This window comes from Lampris incognitus, chromosome 21 (genome assembly GCF_029633865.1).
Source record: "Lampris incognitus isolate fLamInc1 chromosome 21, fLamInc1.hap2, whole genome shotgun sequence".
In the NCBI taxonomy this organism is placed as follows: domain Eukaryota; kingdom Metazoa; phylum Chordata; class Actinopteri; order Lampriformes; family Lampridae; genus Lampris; species Lampris incognitus.
The window spans coordinates 7,261,853-7,280,699 of NC_079231.1; the positions used below are offsets into that span (position 1 = coordinate 7,261,853).

The following is an 18,847-nucleotide window of genomic DNA, read 5'->3' on the forward strand; positions in this document are numbered from 1 at the left end:
CCTAACGGGAGCAGCCAAAAGTAGTAATAGTAGATTAGGCCCTTGCTTGGCTGTTTGTTTGCAGTGAATTGGGAGAAGTTTATACTAATTACATGTGTTCTATGCACGTTCAAAAACATGTTGGTATGCTATTAACAGAAAAAAATTCCTGCTTTATCTGTTCATTTGTTTAGAAAACATGTTGCCTGAATTTGATCAAGCTGCCCCAGCGGTGCTGGAAAAAGGAGGAAGCGGGAGGAAAGCAAAAAGTTGAATGCAAAACTGCCAAAGGTAACAGCCCTTTTCGTGGTGGCTACTTTCAACACCAACACTACCAAAGAGCAGCGAATAGCCTGCTGCTTGTGCTAGCACTAATGTTAGCATTGGTGAAAGAGGAGCAACTCAGGATGGCATGGTGGCACAGTGATTAGCCCGGTCGCCTCACAGCAAGAAGGTCCCGGGGTAGTCCGACCTTGGGGGTCGTCCCAAGTCATCCTCTGTGTGGAGTTTGCATCTTATCCCCGTATCTGTGTGGGTTTCCTTCGGGTGCTCCGGTTTCCACCCACAGTCCAAAGACATGTAGGTCAGGTGAATCGGCTGTACTAAATTGTCCCTAGGGTGTGTGTGTGTGAGATGGCCTGGCGGCCTGTCCAGGGTGTCTCCCTGCCTCCCACCCAATGACTGCTGGGATAGGCTCCAGCATCTCTGCGACCCTGAGTAAGGATAAGCGGTTTGGATGACGGATGGAAGTCAATCAAGTTATATTTTGTATAGCGCTTCCATTCATATTTTTTGTCATTTATCAGAGAGATGTGCTTTGTTGAAAGTAGTTATTTTTCTGAGGAAGGGATGTTATGTTGCTGTGAAAGCTCCTTGAGGGAAATTTGTGATATTGGGCAATGCAAATAAAATTGACTTGACTCATGGATCTCCCCATTCGATTGAATTGCTGTTATCGATAATGCATTAAACATCAATGGTTAAAAAGTAACTAATAATCTGAGTAGTGTTTGAGAAGAATACTTTGTACTTGCGTATTTAACCAGTACTTGTCGTTGCGTAATATTTCAGTAATGTATGAGTACTTCTACTTGAGCACAGATTTACAACACTCTTTCCACCACTATTAAAATGCAATGCAGTGTGCTTTACATTTGGTGAAATTGCACATATACAAAGAAGATATTGATAAAAGATGAAAGCATAGAATTTTGAAATGTAAGCCTCAAAATGAAAACCGTAATGAAATAGGATTTCTAGCTCTGACAGGAAGTGGTGCCATGAACGCTTATCCGAGATTGGTTTGAGAGAGGCGGAAGTGCGTCGTGGGGGGTCTGCCAGTGAGCGCGTTAGCTGGCTAAGCTAAACACACACGGGTTTACACTGTCGTTCCTTCGGTTTGCGGGCGAAAAAAATCTGGAATTTAATTGAAGCCAAACAGGTCTAGCTGAAAGATACAGGTAGGTGTTACGTTTTAAAGGCTGGATATTTGATCGAGTGAATTGTAATGGAGCAATTAATCATTTTCCATTACGATCAATATCAGCGTCGGTGCTGTCTCGTGTAAGGTTTGCAGCCAATCACGTCACCGTTCAATCTTACCGTTACCAGAGTTGCCGTTAAATCTTGCCGTTACCAGGGTTACCGTTACCAGAGTTACCGTTAAATCTTGCCGTTACCAGGGTTACCGTTAAATCTTGTCGTTACCGTTAAATCTTGCCGTTACCAGGGTTACCGTTACCAGAGTTACCGTTAAATCTTTGTAATGTTTCTTATTATAAATTAAGAAACTTGGGTTCAATTAAAACTACTGAAGTACTGCGACAACTCGGCTAACATGTGCAAGTATCGTGTGGTGTCTTCTTCTGCTTCCACATTTGCGGCTACTGCCCTCAGATGTTAAGTATTGGTATAAATATTAGTATTAACGCCTGTCACCACATCCCCTTTCCTTTAGATGTAGCTATACACAAACTATTCATCTAGCCTTAGTAGCAACTTCAAACTGTAATAAAAACATTGTCACCCACATCATGAACATTTTTTTTTCAACAGCATAAACATCTTCTTTTTAACAGCATAACCAGATTCCTTTTACCAAGTGTTCATGTTTGATTTCAGTCTTTCAAGACAACTCAAGGATATAGCTCAATTTTTTACATTACAGATTCAACCAGTCAGGTGCTTTGACATTGCGTGTGGATCTTCTCAGCACAGGTGAGTGCAGGTGATGTGTGTGTCTGCTCAGCTGGTGGTTCAGTGGATGCAGTGCAGGTTGGATCTTGATTTGTTTGTTCTTGCAGTGTCTCGTGTTTTCAGCAAGTTCCTTCGATTCCTCCTCAGGATTTGACCATCCTCTGTTCTGTGTAGGATCTTGGACTTTCTCCAGAACAGTGGCTTTCTTATTCCAACTGTTGGAATCTTCGAGTCTCACTGTGTCATGTCTTGCCAGTGGCGCTAAGCTTTTCGATGACTTGTCATAGTTTGCTTTTTGTCTCTTTTGCAGATGCATTTGTTTCTGTTTCATTTCTTTGTGCTTCTTTTGCTCTTCAGTGCAGGGAAGTGTGGTGCATAGCCTACATCCCATCAGAATCTCAGCAGGAGACTTGCCATGTTCAAGTGGCGAAGCTCGGTAACTCAGCAGAGCTAGATATGGATCTGAGTGGCTGTCTTGTGCTTTCTTGAGCAGCTGTTTGACTATGTGAACTTCTTTTTCTGCTTTACCATTTGACTGGGCATACGGGGCTTGAGGTTACATGTTGAAAGTCATACTCGGGAAGTCCTGGAATTCTTTGCTGCTGTAGCATGGTCCATTGTCACTGTAGACGATCTGTGGGATTCCATGTCTTGCAAATATTGACTTCATGTGTCTAACCACATAAGTAGCAGATATGCTGGGAAGCGGTGCCATCTCTGGATAATTTGATAGGTAATCAATCTCCAGCAGGTAAGTTTTTCCTGGTGAAACGGGTCAGTTCCAACGTTTTGCCACGGCTCATCTGGTAGGTCTGTGATTGCCATTGGCTCTTTTCTGTTTTGCGTGATACTTCAGACAGGTCTCAGAACTTGACAAGCCTATTGATGTCTGCATGGATTCCTGGCCAATAAACGGCTGTTCTGGCCCTTGCATTTTTCCACACTGAGGTGCCCCTCGTGCAGCCTTTTCAGCATCTCTGGTCTCGGTGATTGAGGAATGACAATTCTGTTTTTTCTGAGTAGAAGCCCATTGACGACGCTCAACTCTGATGTTGTAATACTGTTGACATTCATCTCTAGGCCAACCCTGATTCTTGATGACTTTCTGCAGGCCTGTGTCCTTTTCTGTTTCAGCTGCAATCTGCTTGGATTTCATGTCAGACACAGGTAGTGACTCCGTAATCGGGTTAACATGGAGAGTCACATCCGTCTCTGTGGAGCTCCCCACTGTGTGCTTCACTCTGTCGTCGCCCTGGACAGAGCATCAGTGAGCACAATGTGCTTACCCGGTGTGTAGATCAGGTCGAAATCATAGCGTTGTAGCTTCATAATCAGTCTTTGAATTTGTGGTGACATCTCGCTGAGGTTTTTCTTGATGATGGCGATTAACGGCTTGTGGTCTGTCTCCGCCACGAACGTTGGTAAGTCATAGACATAACTGTGGAATTTTTCCAAGCCATATACCAGTCCCAAACACTCTTTCAGTTTGTGCATAGCAACATTCAGCCATGGACATTCTTCTTGATGCGTAGGCGACTGGCCTCCATTGTTCTCCATCAGCCTGTAGTAACACTGCTCCAATCCCATTTTTCGATGCATCAGTGAATATCTATCTTTTTGGAAGGGTCAAAGAACGTTGGCACTGGTTCTGTTGTGAGAGTGGTTTTCAGTCGTGTCCATCTTCATGTAGTTTTATCTGCTAAAAGCCCTGGGATGCATCCAGCTTGCTGAAGAACTTTGCACCAGCCATCTCACTTATTTGCTCTCTGGTTGGAATTGGTAATCGTTCCTCTTTGTTGGCATTCAGGTCTTTCGGATCCATGCACACAGGTAGGTCGTCGTTCTGTTTCTTGACACACAGCATCGAATTCACCCACTCTGTGGGCTCCTCCGCCTTTTTTATGACTCCGTGACGTCATTCAGCCGAGTTCTTGTTTCAGCTTGTCTTGTAGAGGCGGTAGAACCCGCCTGAGAGCATGGATGACTGGCTGTGCATCATCTTTTAGTTGTATCTTGTAGGTGAATGGCAAGACACCAAATCCTTCGAAGCTGTCTGGATACTGATCCCCTATTGACTCTACGCTGTTCTGTGCACTGACATTGATGCGGTACACCCTCTTGACTAAGCCTAGATTTTCACATGCCTGGTCACCTAGCTGTGAGTCGTGCCCCTCTGGAACTACTACAAACATGAGGTTGTGTTCTTTTCCTTTAACTCTCACCTTGAGTCTGCATGTACCTTTTGGTGTTGATGAGCTGTCCATTGTAGGCTTCGAGTGGAATAGAATTTGGACGAATGCGTGGCTTTACCTTCATGGCATTGATGTCGAGCTCATTCATCAAGTTAGCCTTTGCTCCTGTGTCCAATGTGAGAGGAATGACAGTTCCGTTTATATACAATGGAACAGTCCACTTGTCCTGTTCAACTCTGTTCACACTTGACTGTTCAGTCCCTTTAAGCGTGACATCTTCCTGCACTACCATTCCCACGGAGAATGAATCACAGACCAGTTTCTTCCTCTGCATGCACACGTTCACCTCGGCTTTGTTTCCCCTTGGAAAAGCATTGTTTTGCATAGTGATTTTGTCCTTTACATTTATTACAGACTTTGCCATAAGCTGGGCATTGTTTTGGTGCATGTCGAGTGCTGCATCTTTTACAATTAAGTCTCTAAGGGGTCCAAGCCCTTTTGCTGTTTCGACTGCCATGATGATCTCTGTTTCTGTGCCCGTGCAGGCAGTGGCCATCGCTGCGATGCCTTTTTAACTTTCCTTCGCGCCACCACCTAACGTTCTAGCATGTTGCAGGGCTACCTCACTAGCATGGCATATCCTCACAGCTCCAGTTAAGCTAAGGTCCGTTTCTCGTAGTAATCTCTTTCTTGTCATTAATGCCAAACAATAATTGATCTTGAATCATGCAGCTCTCCAAAATTGCACGTCTTGGCTTTAAATTTCAAGCCCAACAAAAAAAAAAGTCAATGCTCTCACCGTTTTGCTGCGTGCGCATGCGAAACACGTACCACTGGAATGTCTCGTTTTTCTTCGGCGACCGATGTTCATCAAACTTATTGACAAGTTGGACGAACGTGTCCTCATCAGCTGCGTCGGTGTCAACAAACGCGTTCTATACCTCCGATGCGTGAGGTCCCGCGACGGTAAGTAGCGGTGCGATCTTCCGTGCTTCCGGTTTGTCATCCAGTCCCGAGGGCTTGCAGGTGCAGCATGGATCGCTGTCTGAACGTCCGCCATTGCTGGTCCACATTTCCAGTCCAATTCCTAGCGTCAGGCGGCTTCAAACTTACCAGGACGGCTGTCTCTGGACCGCTCCTGGTACCCTGTAATGTTTCTTATTATAAATGAAGAAACTTGGGTTCAACAATTAAAACTATTTATTAAAATACTGTGACAACTCGGCTAGCATGTGCATCAAGTATCGTGCGGTGTCTTCTTCTGCCGGAAACCTACAGACGACTAAACTTGTGGCTACTGCCCTCAGGTGGTAAGTATTGGTATAAATATTAGTATTAACTCCTATCGCCACAGTTTTGACCCTGGCAAGGCAGCGTTAACGGTAGATCTCGCCTGTAGTTTGCGGGACGTGGGAAGGATATTTACGTGATATTTGTAAGGGTGGGGTGACCCGTACCTGAAGAGGTATTTCACCACCCGACAGAAGCCCATATTTACTCCCCAAAGAAACGGCGTTCTGTGTAGCGGAAGGGTGCAGTTATTTCTGGAATTGGTGCATTATGACAGCAGAAAATAGGCCGTGGTTTTCCACACAGTCCGTCAGTTGGAAAGCCTACAACAACCATCATGCACTGCGCTCCTCCCTCCCGAGGCCCCGCCCCCAATCCGGGGCCTGGGAGCTTGTTTACAAACGGCAGCCGGCCCTGACAGCGTCGGGACTGTAAGAGAGAAGAGCAACGGACCGAAGCCTCCGTTCAAGCTTTAGTGGAGTAATCTCGTCGTTATGGTGTCCACCTGTACGGTGCCGGGGTGTAAGGACCACAGGAGGAAGAGACACGCCGGAATCAGCTATTACCGTTTTCCAGTGAAGGATGCTGAGCGTTGCAAACTGTGGCTCCGAGCCATCAAAAACGCAAAATATGCCGAAAACACACCGGTGGCCAGTCTGAGAAATCTTCGAGTGTGCAGCTTGCATTTCAGAATAGAGGACTTTGAACGCCATTTGGTCCCTTCCATAACAGGAGAGGAGGGGGGGGGGGGGAAAGACTGAGAAACACTGCTGTCCCAACGCTAAACTTGGAAATAAGGGATGATGAACAGCCGGGGACTTCTGCACAACCCTCGCTTGCAACAAGAAGGGAAACGGTAAGAAATAAGTTGCAGGACTTTTGTCGTTTTGCTGTTCTGTACTGACTCGGGCAATTGGCTAAAATTACAGCCACAAGCTAGCCAACTAGACACAAGCTGTCATTATGAGGGCAGACGCATCAAGTTTGTGCAGAATTCCGTCAGTGTCCCTGCTCAGTAATGATGAAACTGCTCACGGTCCAGTGGTGGATGACTAGTGACTGGTGTAAACGCTCCTTCTTGGACATACTAAACGTGTCCAAAGGAAATGATAATTGACTTTAGGAAGTTTTCCCTTTTCTTCCTGCTGTTATTCATGGCCAGGCTGTTGAAGTTGTATAATTATCTGGGGACATCCATCCATCCATCCATTATCCAAGCCGCTTATCCCAGTTGAGGTCACGGGATTAACATTTGAACCAAACACTGATGTTTGTGCAAAGGCCCATCCGTGCATGTATTTTTAGCGGAAGCTCAAAAGCTTTCATGTTGACACCACGTTTATGAGACATTTTTGTTGAGTCTGTTCTAACCTTTTATTTGCTGGTTTGGGTCACTTACCTTGAAAAACAGGAACAGGTTAGAAGGAATTAAGATGTGCAGGAAAATTGCAGGCACAAATGTAAATGACCTCTCCCATGTGTACAGAGTCAGAGCCACAAAGAAGGCTCCATCACTTCCTGCTGACTCGAGCCACCCCTTGTTCAATGAGTTCAGGTTGCTTCCATCTGGTCATTGATATAATCTGCAAGATGGACCAATAAATTTAAGATTTTTTGTTTCCCCTGCTGTTGTTGGCTTTTTGAATATGTAATTGTATGTTTCTTTGAGTGGATTGCGTGTTGATGTTGATATTTACTGCTGGCTGTGCAACAAATTGCCCCTCAGGGATAATAAAGATTACCTTGACCTTGAAAAGGGAATTGCTCACTGGTTGCTCCTCTTAATGTTAGGTTCCACATGTAATCACGGCAGTGTCTATTGCTACAGCAGCCCTCACTACCGGCGTCTCTGCTGTCACAGTGGGGTCAAAGGACGACGAAGAACCGTTGCCCTCTTCTGCCCGACCACCACCAACAAAAAGACCTCACAAAGAGGTAACATTCAAGTTAGAGGCTTGTGATGTCTTGCTGTTCTGCACTGTCTATTATTTCCTTTAGAAAAAAGATATCACAACCTTATAATCACAAGTTACCTCTATAGCCAAATTAGGCTCAACTAATGTAGCACTGACAATTGGCGTAATTTCCTTCTAGGCTCCACACACAGTCACGGCGGCAGCTACAGCTTATGTGGGAATGAAGGAGCGAGCTCGTATTGCCATCCTTGAGCACAGCGAGAACATAGTGAAGAGGGAACAAGCCACTACCCGTGCAGGTGTGTTTTTGTATTACATGCGTGAACAGCCTTGCAATTACATATCCAGTGTAGTTATTGTGGCCTCACGGTTAAAGTACCTCATTTCTCAGATTTACTTTACGACCAACTTTGGGAAATTGTCTATGCCTGCATCTAAACATTTCATTTCCCATTTCAGGTGAGCCACAGTTCAAGCAGCGCTACTGCAAAAAATCGAAACGGTGGATTTTGAAGGTGTTCCGGCCTCACACAACTCACTTCACTGAGAAACTTGTGGAGTTTGTGCTGGAGCACCGAAGGGACCCAAAAGTGCAATTTAAAGCAACATCACTTCAGTTGCCCCAGCCTCCTCTCCCACCAAACATTGCACCACTACTTTAACCTTCAAAGCAAGAGGCAATTGCGTAGTTAAAGAGCCACTTTTGAATAATGAACAGATGAAGGCTGAAACTGCAGCATACAATTTTCATAATTCTAACATGCCCTTAACGGGGAAGGGGGCTGGAGGAGCAGGGACAGCGCAGCGTGAGGGGCAAGAGGAGAGGCGGCGTGAGAGCAGGGGGGCGGGGCGGCATGAGAGCAGGGGGGCGGGGCAGCAGGAGAGGGAGGGGCAAGAGAGGAGGCGGGGATGAGGAGAGCAGGTGGGGCAGCGGGCGAATCATGAAAAAGTTCGGTTGGGTGTGCTGTCCCAGGTCACGCACTAGGAATTCCACCCAGCCACCACTTGTTTCACCCACTGGGATTTGAACCATCTCTTTGCAGCCCCATCAAGGTCCATGTCCAACGCTCTACTCACTGCACCACCAGGACCTTGCCACACTTAAACATGTTCTCCGGGCGGTTTTGAGTTTCCGCTTTGGATGTAGGCTTTCAAAATATGTATAATGACAGATGCCAGCCTTAAATTCAAAACCTTATCAGCATCTTATCAGAACATGCACCACCAGGACCTTGCCACACTTAAGGATATTCTCCGGCGGTTTGGAGTTTCCGATTTGGATGTAGGCTTTCAAAACTCGTGCATTATGACAGATGCCAGCCTTCAACTCACAACCATGTCAGCCTCTTAACAGAACATTAATCTCTGGACCACCATGTTTTGTTTGGACCAGTACAACTATTGAGATTTTCAATGGCTTTTTTCAAGGTGTATTAAAGAACAGTTGAAGCGGGTCTAGAACTCATAACCTTGTCATCACTGAAGCGGAGCACTAACCGCAGCACCACCAAGCCTCACGCCACCATCAAGGTGTTTTAGTCTTTTCTTTGGCTGTTGGCTTTCAAAATGTCAAATAACTGCAGGTGGTGGTCTTGAACCCACAACTTTGTAAATATATCATGAGGTGGTTAACTACTGGGCCATGTTAGGGTCACCACACCATTCAGTTAGGCCAAGTTTCCTTCGGTTTATTGGCTTTCACAAGCAGAACTTAACCTCAAACCCTCAACCTTGTTGACAGCTTGACGGTGCTTGAACCAGGCAGCCACCAGAGCTCGGCCTCCATCTCACACCAATGAGTTAGTCAGTATTTCCTTGAGATGTTGGCTTTAAACTTGTGCATAACAGCAGGAGCTAGAACCCATAACGTTGTCAATATATCTGACCACTGAGCCACTATGTCTTCTCACTTCCTGTCGGTGGGTTTTTTTTTTACCTCTACAAAAGATTTGTGTGTAAATGTACCCTTCAGAGGAAGGGGGAAATAATTCCAGCTGTGACCACGTCTGGATATTTATGCGTTTTTATTGAACATAATATCTGTGAATAAATATTTCCACCGCCTGCGAAACCCAGTGGACCGACAGACACGAGACCTGAAGCGGCTTCAACACATCGAGAAGAACCAAAACAACACCAACACGGTACATTCAGAGTACTCGAGTCCCAGGTTGACAGTAATGGACGACCTCGCTTCACAAGAGTCGGGTGACTCAAGTTAAGAGTCGGGGTCGTTCAGTCAAGTCAAATGACCTTTGAGTGTAATGTCCTCTATTAAATAGCTTTTAATCATTGACCTCAATATTGCATTTTTTTTCTGGTTCAGTGCATTATATCAGGTCCTGGAATATATCTGGTCCTGGATTATTTCAAGTCCTGGATTATATCAGGTCCTGGATTGTATCAGGTCCTGGATTATATCAGGTCCTGTTTCAGTTGTCTTCCACTCGAGGTACAAAATTCACCCGATCACTAGAATATCACCAACCTCATACACACACACACACACACACACATACAATCTACCTTTGGACAAAACGTTTGAACAACCCCACCTGCCAAGTTTCTAAGGTTCTTGTACACGAAACAGTTCAGAAACACCCCGCTTGTGCATCTTTTCCTTCTGGGCAGTAAAAAGAGCTGCGTTGTTTTGGTTATCAGTCTTTGTGAATATCGTTTCTTCTTGATGGAAGCGGGACAACAGGGTTCGCTGCACCCAGAGGTCCGTAAGTTAAACGAACAGAAACCTCAAAAAAAAAAAAAAAAAAAACAGTTCATCGTTCACTGAACAAAAATCCACCTTTAAAGAGGCTCCATGAAAAGCTTGGACCTTCTTTAAGTTGATTTTGTACGCAAATAGGCCTTTTCAGACAAACTGCCATGCATTATGTATTTATCCACGTTATATGTGAAGACGGCAGAGCTCGGATGAGGGGGTCTAGCGGGGGGGGGGTGGGTGGGTGTGGAGTCACTGACAATACTGAATTATTGATTTAAGGACCACTCGTTTTGAAAAGGAAGTGCTGCTGCATTTCTTAAAATTGTCTTCTGGATTTTCAGTAAGTCATGATAACGTACTCTGCCTCCGAGCGGAACATGCCAGACTACAGTAAAACGAACTCGGGTTGGTTGTGTTTTAAAAAAATATCACTACTATTTCGACTCCATGGGCCCTGAGAAGAAACGAGGATCTCAAAACTTGACAGAACAAAGACAAGCGGTACAGTGGTTTTCAAGCTGGGGTTCAAGGACGGCTGGGTGGCCTCGAGAAGGTTTCAGGGGTCCCCAGTGATGAAGAGTTCAGTCTCAATGGGACTTCATTCACTTTTAAGTTACGCCTGTAAGAGAATCTTCTAGAAGACTGATCTGATCAGGTCTGACTCTCTAACAGTAAATGCAGATTGTTTTTGGGGGGGGGGATCCCCCCGTTGTCTCCCAAATTGTATCCGGCCAATTACCCCACTCTACTCTTTATGTGGATGTGGTCTAAACAGTTAAATGGGCTCTTGAGGGTCCCGAGACAGCTTGGAAACCACTGATAGATTGTAATAGTATCATGTTATTCATGATTTTAAAAAAATCTAAACTAGAGACATTTGCTGAGTTGCAGAACAATTCAGTACCAATCCCTCCTGAGCAGTTAAGCTACGGCCGTCAGTGTTGGCAGTGTCATTTTTGATATGTGAGCTTTGACCAACACATTCATCCTGCCCTTCTCAAAGAAATATCAAGTTCAACAGCAGAATCATTTTGGGCAGAAAATAAGTCCTGAAGATTTTATATCTAAAGCTCAACGTTGAGACAAGGGGAAAGACAAAAATATATTAATGAAATCCCATGTTTAAAATATACATATAGCCATCTTCAGTACTGTGTTAAAATCTTACTGTTTGAAGCTTCTGGTTTGCTAGATGGCAGAAATCTTCATCTCCGAAGTTTTAGACGACCGACCTCTCAGAGAACTTGACACCATTTGTGTCAGGAAGAAAAAGTCACCTACAATAGCACTACAGTTATACAACAGTACTTATTTACACTGGGTCCTGACCAAATCCCTTGTGGGAATTTACACACACTACATGAATATACAGTTCACCTTAAATAGATAAATAAAGAGCAAGGTTTACATACAACACAACAGCTGAAGGAGGCTACATTCCATCACATGGTTCTGATGATGAGGACGACAGCTGCACTACGTGATGAAGAGTCACCGGGAGAGGAAACTAACCTCCGCCGACCATCACCAGGGCTCACCAAACACTGAACAAGGTTAATTTTTTTTTCTTAAATCTGGCGTAATAGGTGAATGTAATGCATGAACTACCTGGCAGAACAGCAAACCAGCAGTACTGTGGCCCCTGAGGGCCCCAGCTGAGGACTGCAGCAGTGGACTCGCGTACCAGCAGCTGCCGTCTCACCTTGTTACTAGCTTCATCTCATTATATTCTCTCCACCACAGCTGCTAGAGTCATTAACATATCCCTGCTTGTGTTTCCCTCCCTAGGTAGAATGTAAAAAAAGCAACAACAAAAAAGCCAAAAGACATGAAGCCAGTAACAACAAACATGACAGGGTCAGCAAACATAAAAAAAGAACTTTTCCCATTCAGAACACATAAGATAATACAAAAACCAACAACGCCCTTAATGACTGGATGACGAAAACACAATGTCTTACAGATAGTTTGGAAGAAGGGTGGAGGATTTTGTTGATGGATTCCTCTCAGAATATACCATCCTGGCTTTGTTGAGGGGAGAAGTTTGAAGATTCGGTTCGGAGCATACCACCCTGGCTTTGTTGAGGGGAGGTGTTTGAAGATTCGGTTCGGAGCATACCACCCTGGTTTTGTTGAGGGGAGGTGTTTGAAGATTCGGTTTACAGCATACCATCCAGGTTCTTCTCTGCGGTCTCCTTGTCCGAGCTGGTATCCTGGGGGCTGTACTGGTTGTGGTAGTCGCGGAGGATGGTCACCACGTCATGGTGGCCAAAGTGGATTGCCTCATCCATCGGCGTGTTTCCCCACCTGCAGAGAGCCGAACACAACCAGGATGTAGTTGTTGGAGAATGTTGAGGGGAGAAGCTCATGAATGTTGCATATAAATAGGTTTCCTTCTCTAAATTCACTTGTGGTTTAATTATGTAGTTTTTGGTACAGGAAGGTTAATTCATTTCACTTTTCAACACTTTGTTCAAAATCTCAGCATCTGGATGAAAACAGCTGTTAGATGGTTTTCAGGAGATTGTTGAAGGATATGACTGTGAATGGAGTAAGACGTACCTATCTCTGGGAACTGGGTTGACTTTACAAGCCTCCAGCAGGAAGCGCACCACCTCGGCATGCCCTGAAACACAGGCAGACCGTTTCCTCTCCGTCACCTCAAAGTTTCACTTCAACACAAATCAGATTTCAACTGGAAACTACGTGCACCAATGTTCTTTGCAGCTGACTTGAGGTCTGACTGCAAACAGCAAACAATGGTCAACATACAGAGAACAAGAACTTTGTTTTGCCTCCTCTCTTCACTGCTTTGTCTTTTACATCTCCATATCTTGTCCTCTGCTGCTGACTTGAAGATTATTCAAATTCATGTTGTCTAATACGAAGTAGCTCAGTTACATGATGAATTAGAATAAAAAATAAACTGCCTGTAATTATCAAAATTATGTCGTGTCTAATAATACTGACCAGCCAACAACACTCAACAGGCATTACTTGGCAGAAAGAGGAAATTGTTTTGTAAGGGTATCTCTGCTCACATTGTATTACAGTGTATAGGTGTGTAGTTTCTTGTCTGTTTGTCCTCTGCTTACTGCTGCACAGTTTAATTTTCTTACAGCGCTTCATCACAGTTTATCTTATCTCACCTTCAGCAGCAGCCACATGCAGAGCGGTCCTGGAGTCATAGTCCCTCTGCTCCATATCCATGGACGACAGCGCAAACCTGAATACAGCAACACACACACAGACCAGTAACACTTTATCATCATACAGGACTCACACTTACTGGAGCACTCAGAACTGTGACTGTTTAGACATTACAGACTGGTCTGTCTTTAAGGAGTCACGTCTTACATCCATTTCTCAGAAACTGTGCGTTCCATCCTAGACAATGACTGTTTAGCAACAACGAGCCATTGTTCAGCAGAGATGAAAATGTGATGTAGGAAGAACAACAATGCATTCAAGAGGGGCTATAGAGAACTCTACAAAGCTACAAAACATGATTTGAGCGGGCAGTGAGGAAGGCTAAGGCCAATTACAAACACAAGCTGTAGAACAAACTCCAAGAGAAGGACAGCAGAGGTGTGTGTGGCAGGGACTGGGGCAAATTACCAAACACTCAGCCTGTAACGATGACGCCAAGCTCCCTGATGAACTTAATGAATTCTACTGTCGTTTTGATAAAACTTCAACCCACCAATAGTCTGCCTCCATTGAAAGTCCCCCTGAGTCCACTTTTTGTGATTGGGGAGCATGAGGTCAGGTGTCTGCTGTGCAAGCAGAACAGCAGGGAAGCTGCAGGCCCTGATCTTGTGTCCTCAGCCACTTTAAAATGGTGTGCTGCTGAACTTGCTTCTGTTCTGACTTGTATTTCTGGTCTATCACCAAGTGTAAAGTACCAGCATGCTTTAAATCTGCAGTAATAATTCCTGTGTCTAAGAAGCCCATTGTTAGCTGTTTAAATGACTACAGGCCCATTGCCTTAACATATATGTAAACCACTGTCCAGTGCTGTGCTAGATCCCAATCAGTTTGTATACAGGGCTGATAGGTTAATGGATAATGCTGTATCTCTGTCTCCACTCTATCTTGCAGCATCTAGAGGCACCTGCCACCTATACTCGGGTACTGTTCATTGACTATAGCTCAGCTTTTAATACAATAATACCCACAAGGCTAAATAACAACCTTATATAGCTAGGTTTCCATCGGTCTCTATGGATCTGGGTCTTGGACGTCTTACTGGGCAGAACACAGGTTGTCAAATTCAACAAGAGATTTTCAAACTCATTGACCATTAGCACAGGTGCCCCTCAGGGGTGTGTCCTCTCACCTCTGCTCTACTCATTATACACCGATGACTGTATGTCACACTTTGACACTGAAAAAATGACTTAGTTTGCTGATGACGCAACACTAGTGGGACTGATTTCCTGTAATGATGAGACAGCTTGTAGAAAGGAGGTCTCTCTTGTCGACTGGTGTAGCAATAAAAATCTGGAAGTGAACATCAGCAAGACTACAGACTTGTGGTTGACTTCCATAAATATCAGGGAGATCTACTATCACTAGCCATTAACAACCAGGTGGTACAGAGAGTGGATTATTTCAAATTCCTTGGGACTACAATCTCCTCCTCCCTGAGATGGGAAGACAACTTTACCATCCAGAAGAAAGCTCACCAAAGACTACTCTTTCGAAGGCAGCTTAGTAAATATGGAGTGTCAAGGGTTAATGTTACAGTTCTACAGAACTATAATAGAAAGTGTGCTCACTTCTGCAATAACTGTATGGTATGGTAATTCTACAGCCCACAAGAAAAAAGTGCTGTATAGAGTTGTGCGCACAGATTCAAAAACAATTGGCTGCGAACTCCCTACCATTTCTGAATTATATCATACCCGCATTCAGCAGAAAGGTTTTAAAATTTTATAGGACTCCCCTTTAAAGGCGTGGGATATATGGCTACATTAACTGATTTATAACTGTGACAGTATGTTTTTGTGGACACTCCTTGTACGTATTGTATGGTTATATGTTTACTGTTATTATCTTTGAGCAAACCGAAACCAATTCCAAATCAACTGTAGGTTGATATGGCAATAAATTATTGAATCTAGAATCAGTAAACTGTAAGCCTAATAGGTCAAAAGGTCACACCCATGCATACATACTTAGAACAAATGTCCCTCACGCATAATTCCCTAGCATGCATTGTGTCTGCTTGTGTTTGTAAATGTGTGTAAAGTAGTTTGTTTTCCATGTGTGAATGGAGAGGCTACCTCCTCAAGGCCGAGACGTCTCCGGTGTAGGCAGCAAACAGCAGATTGATCACAGACTTCACCTGCAACACAACAACAGGCAGGCAACGACTTACGAGTTTAGCTAACAACAAATAACATGGATCAGAAAGCCAACTGACCTTAACTGTTAGACCTGGAAAGACTTTTAATTAATGGTAGTTCAGATGTTTTAGACTATGCATGCCAAAATACCTGACCATAGACCCCTAAATTAATATTATGACTAATGAATAGCCAAACCTGCTTGATAATGTTTACGATTGACATTTACTAAATCAGCAGATGTACTGCCAGTGCAGCCGTTCAATACGTTTTCTATTAGAAAATGAACAAAACAAAGAAGCTAATTGTGTAAAAAACAATATTGGGGCATAAAACTTCAATTCAAAATATATAAATATTATAATATGTAAAATATATAAATATATAATAAATAGAAATAAAATAATAAAAAATGAGAATGATAAATAAAATACAAAACAAAAACATAAATATATAAAATATTAAAAAATATATAAATATAAAATATAGATATAAAAATTTCAGAATATAGAATTAAACCAAAAGTAGAATCAAATCAAATTGAAGTGGTCCGATATTTAAAAGGACACTTCTAAAATTTTCAGGATAAAACAGAAATATTTAGTTTTTGATGGCAAGGCAAAGAACCCCAACAAAATTAAAATTCAATCATTTCTCCTTCATATAGACATGTAGTCTAAGAGGGAAGCTGGATGGAAGGTGATGGAGGAAAGGTAGCGAGGGCGACAGATGATTTAGGAGTTGGAGGAGGAAGAGGAGGGTGTGTGTGTGTGAAGGGGTGTCCCACCCTCTGATCTCCACCCTCCCTTCGAGGATCCAGTTTCTTTGCAAAGTGTCTCAGGTTGTCGTAATTGTGAAAGTTACACAGAGACACCAGGTCCTGCAGTGGGAGAGGACATAAAACCAGCAAACAACATTAATATCTGACACTCAAATTCAACCATGTATTTCTTTGTTTAGCAGTGGGGAAGGTGTTGACACAACAATACTGTTGACTCTGGTTCATTTTAAATTTTTCTTTGGGATTTAGGTCAAACGACGAGCGCTGCTGTCACCAGTATCAACATAGGTGTCAACAAGTTAAACAGCAATGACATCTGCAGGAACTTTAAATGTTTTGTTTAAAACTGGCCATTCATCTCCATCGTTTGACATATCTAAACTGTAACCAAGCCTTACTATTTTAAGAGGTCAACAGGGTAAGACAGGAGGACATATTCTTGTATTTTTTGGTGGGAATCACAGGTGGAGGGCTTTATATATTGATTAAGCATTGAAAATGAACTATTTTATATCATTTCTGCAAATTCAACAGAAATGAAAGTGAGACCTGGTGTACACAGTCCGCAATCACCATCCGGACAATGAACTCTTAACAACGAATTTACCATTAAACATCAGGACTAAGCCTCAACATCAACACAGAAAGTTCTGAACAGCTGTGAAGCCTTCAGTAGTAACTGAAGGAGGTTTGGCATGGAAGTGTTTATAGATGATGAAAGTGTAAGCCGAGGTTGTGGTGCTGGTACCGTGCAGAACTGGATCCCCCGAACGCTGTTCCCCAGTTTATCTAGTGGAGGAGACCAGCACATGATGCCCATGACGTTGGGGACGACGAGCAGAATCCCTCCGGCGACACCAGATTTAGCCGGCAGGCCCACCTGGAAACACCGATAAGAATGAGTGGGTTATTCAAAACACTGCTGAGAAATGCAAAACAATGGCTTCATTAATGTGCAGTCTCCCCATCAGATGGCAACCAAGCAGGAATATCAATAAGATACTGTTGCTTCAAAACGACCACTTTCTATAGTCTCTCTTGAGACTCGCCACCAATAACTTTTAAAGGATGCATGGCTTTGAAAATGTTTTAAGTTATTTAATATGTGAAGCACTAAAGGTTACAGTGTGCATGAAAAATGCTGTAAAAAGTTTATTATTGTGCAAGCTGGAAGCCAACACACTAGTGTCACTATGATTAGTTCTACATACCCGTACTTCTTCAACTCAGTACACACTTTAAAATGTTTGGCCAGTTTAAGGGATGCGTGAATGAACTCAAGTTTTTGAAATTCTGTCAGCTTCAACTAGAACACTCATTCATCTCGTCTTATCATCAGCCGACTCTCTGGGGTCGGGTCACGGTGGCAACAAGCTAAGTAGGGCACTCCAGACGTCCCTCTCCCCAGCAACACCCTCCACCTCCTCCCGGGGGATCCCGAGGTGTTCCCAGGCCAGATTGGACATGTAGTCCCTCCAGCGAGTTCTAGGTCTACCCCGGGTCTCCTCCCAGTTGCATGTGCCCGGAAAACCTCCAAAGGAAGGCGCCCAGGAGGCATCCTAATCAGATGGCTGAATCACCTCAACTGGCTCCTTTCGATGCGAAGGAGCAATGGCTCTACCCCGAGCTCCCTCCGGATGTCCGAGCTCATCACCCTATCTCTATTGCTGAGCCCAGACACCCTACGGAGGAAACTCATTTCAGCCTCCTGTATCCATGATCTCGCCCTGTCGGTCACTACCCAAAGCTCAAAACCATAGTGAGGGTTGGAATGAAGATTGACTGGTAAATTGAGAGCTCTGCCTTCCGGCTCAGCGCTCAAGTTCATGAGTTCAGTGTTCATGGGTGATGGTAGAACACTCATTTTCTCTAGGAAATTAGCTTTCTAGTTATTTCTATTGTCATTAATACGTTAAGGCATGAACATTCTCTCAGCCAACAGAGCAGGGAGCCCTTCACATGAGTCACCATGAAACCCACCAACATAAGACATACAGATGCTGAATACAGAAACTAATACAAGGTGAAAGGACGAGAGCAGTGGTCCTGAATGAGATACTGACGTGGAAGGCAAACTGGCCGGAGAAGTCATACATGCCGCAGGAGTGCATGAGACTGAGCGTGTTGCGTACAGCCTCGGGGCTCAGCACACGCTCCCCTGTGATTGGACAGAATCCTCCGTTGGCCAGAGTCGCTGCCATGACGCTGGCGCTCTCACAGGTCACCTCGATGGAACAAAGCTGATGGGACAGAGGAAAACACGTCAGACCTCAGTCCACTCAAATCATTCAGTCTTAAATCAGATAAACATGGACAGGTGACAGAAAGGGGACAGGACCAGAGAAAACATGCTGGCTAGCAAGTCACGATGAATGAAAGGCTAATCATTATCCTTTTTTGTAGAGAATTTTTCAAACAAACTT

General features: G+C 44.0%; 1 protein-coding gene across 2 annotated transcripts in view; it reads right to left on the bottom strand.

Annotated features, from left to right (window-relative positions):
• Positions 1-9,168: 9,168 nt before the first annotated feature.
• The window catches only part of LOC130131352 (glutaminase kidney isoform, mitochondrial-like), a 36,014-nt gene continuing 26,335 nt past the window's right edge, over positions 9,169-18,847 (bottom strand). For both annotated transcript variants that reach the window (XM_056301016.1, XM_056301015.1), the window contains exons 12-18: positions 18,488-18,664; positions 17,173-17,304; positions 16,431-16,523; positions 15,581-15,642; positions 13,442-13,518; positions 12,855-12,918; positions 9,169-12,599 (exon numbers count right to left, since the gene is read on the bottom strand). In XM_056301016.1, coding sequence (XP_056156991.1) covers positions 12,452-12,599; positions 12,855-12,918; positions 13,442-13,518; positions 15,581-15,642; positions 16,431-16,523; positions 17,173-17,304; positions 18,488-18,664 — 753 coding nt within the window. In that variant the 3' untranslated portion in view covers positions 9,169-12,451. The remainder of the gene's footprint in view (positions 12,600-12,854; positions 12,919-13,441; positions 13,519-15,580; positions 15,643-16,430; positions 16,524-17,172; positions 17,305-18,487; positions 18,665-18,847) is intronic.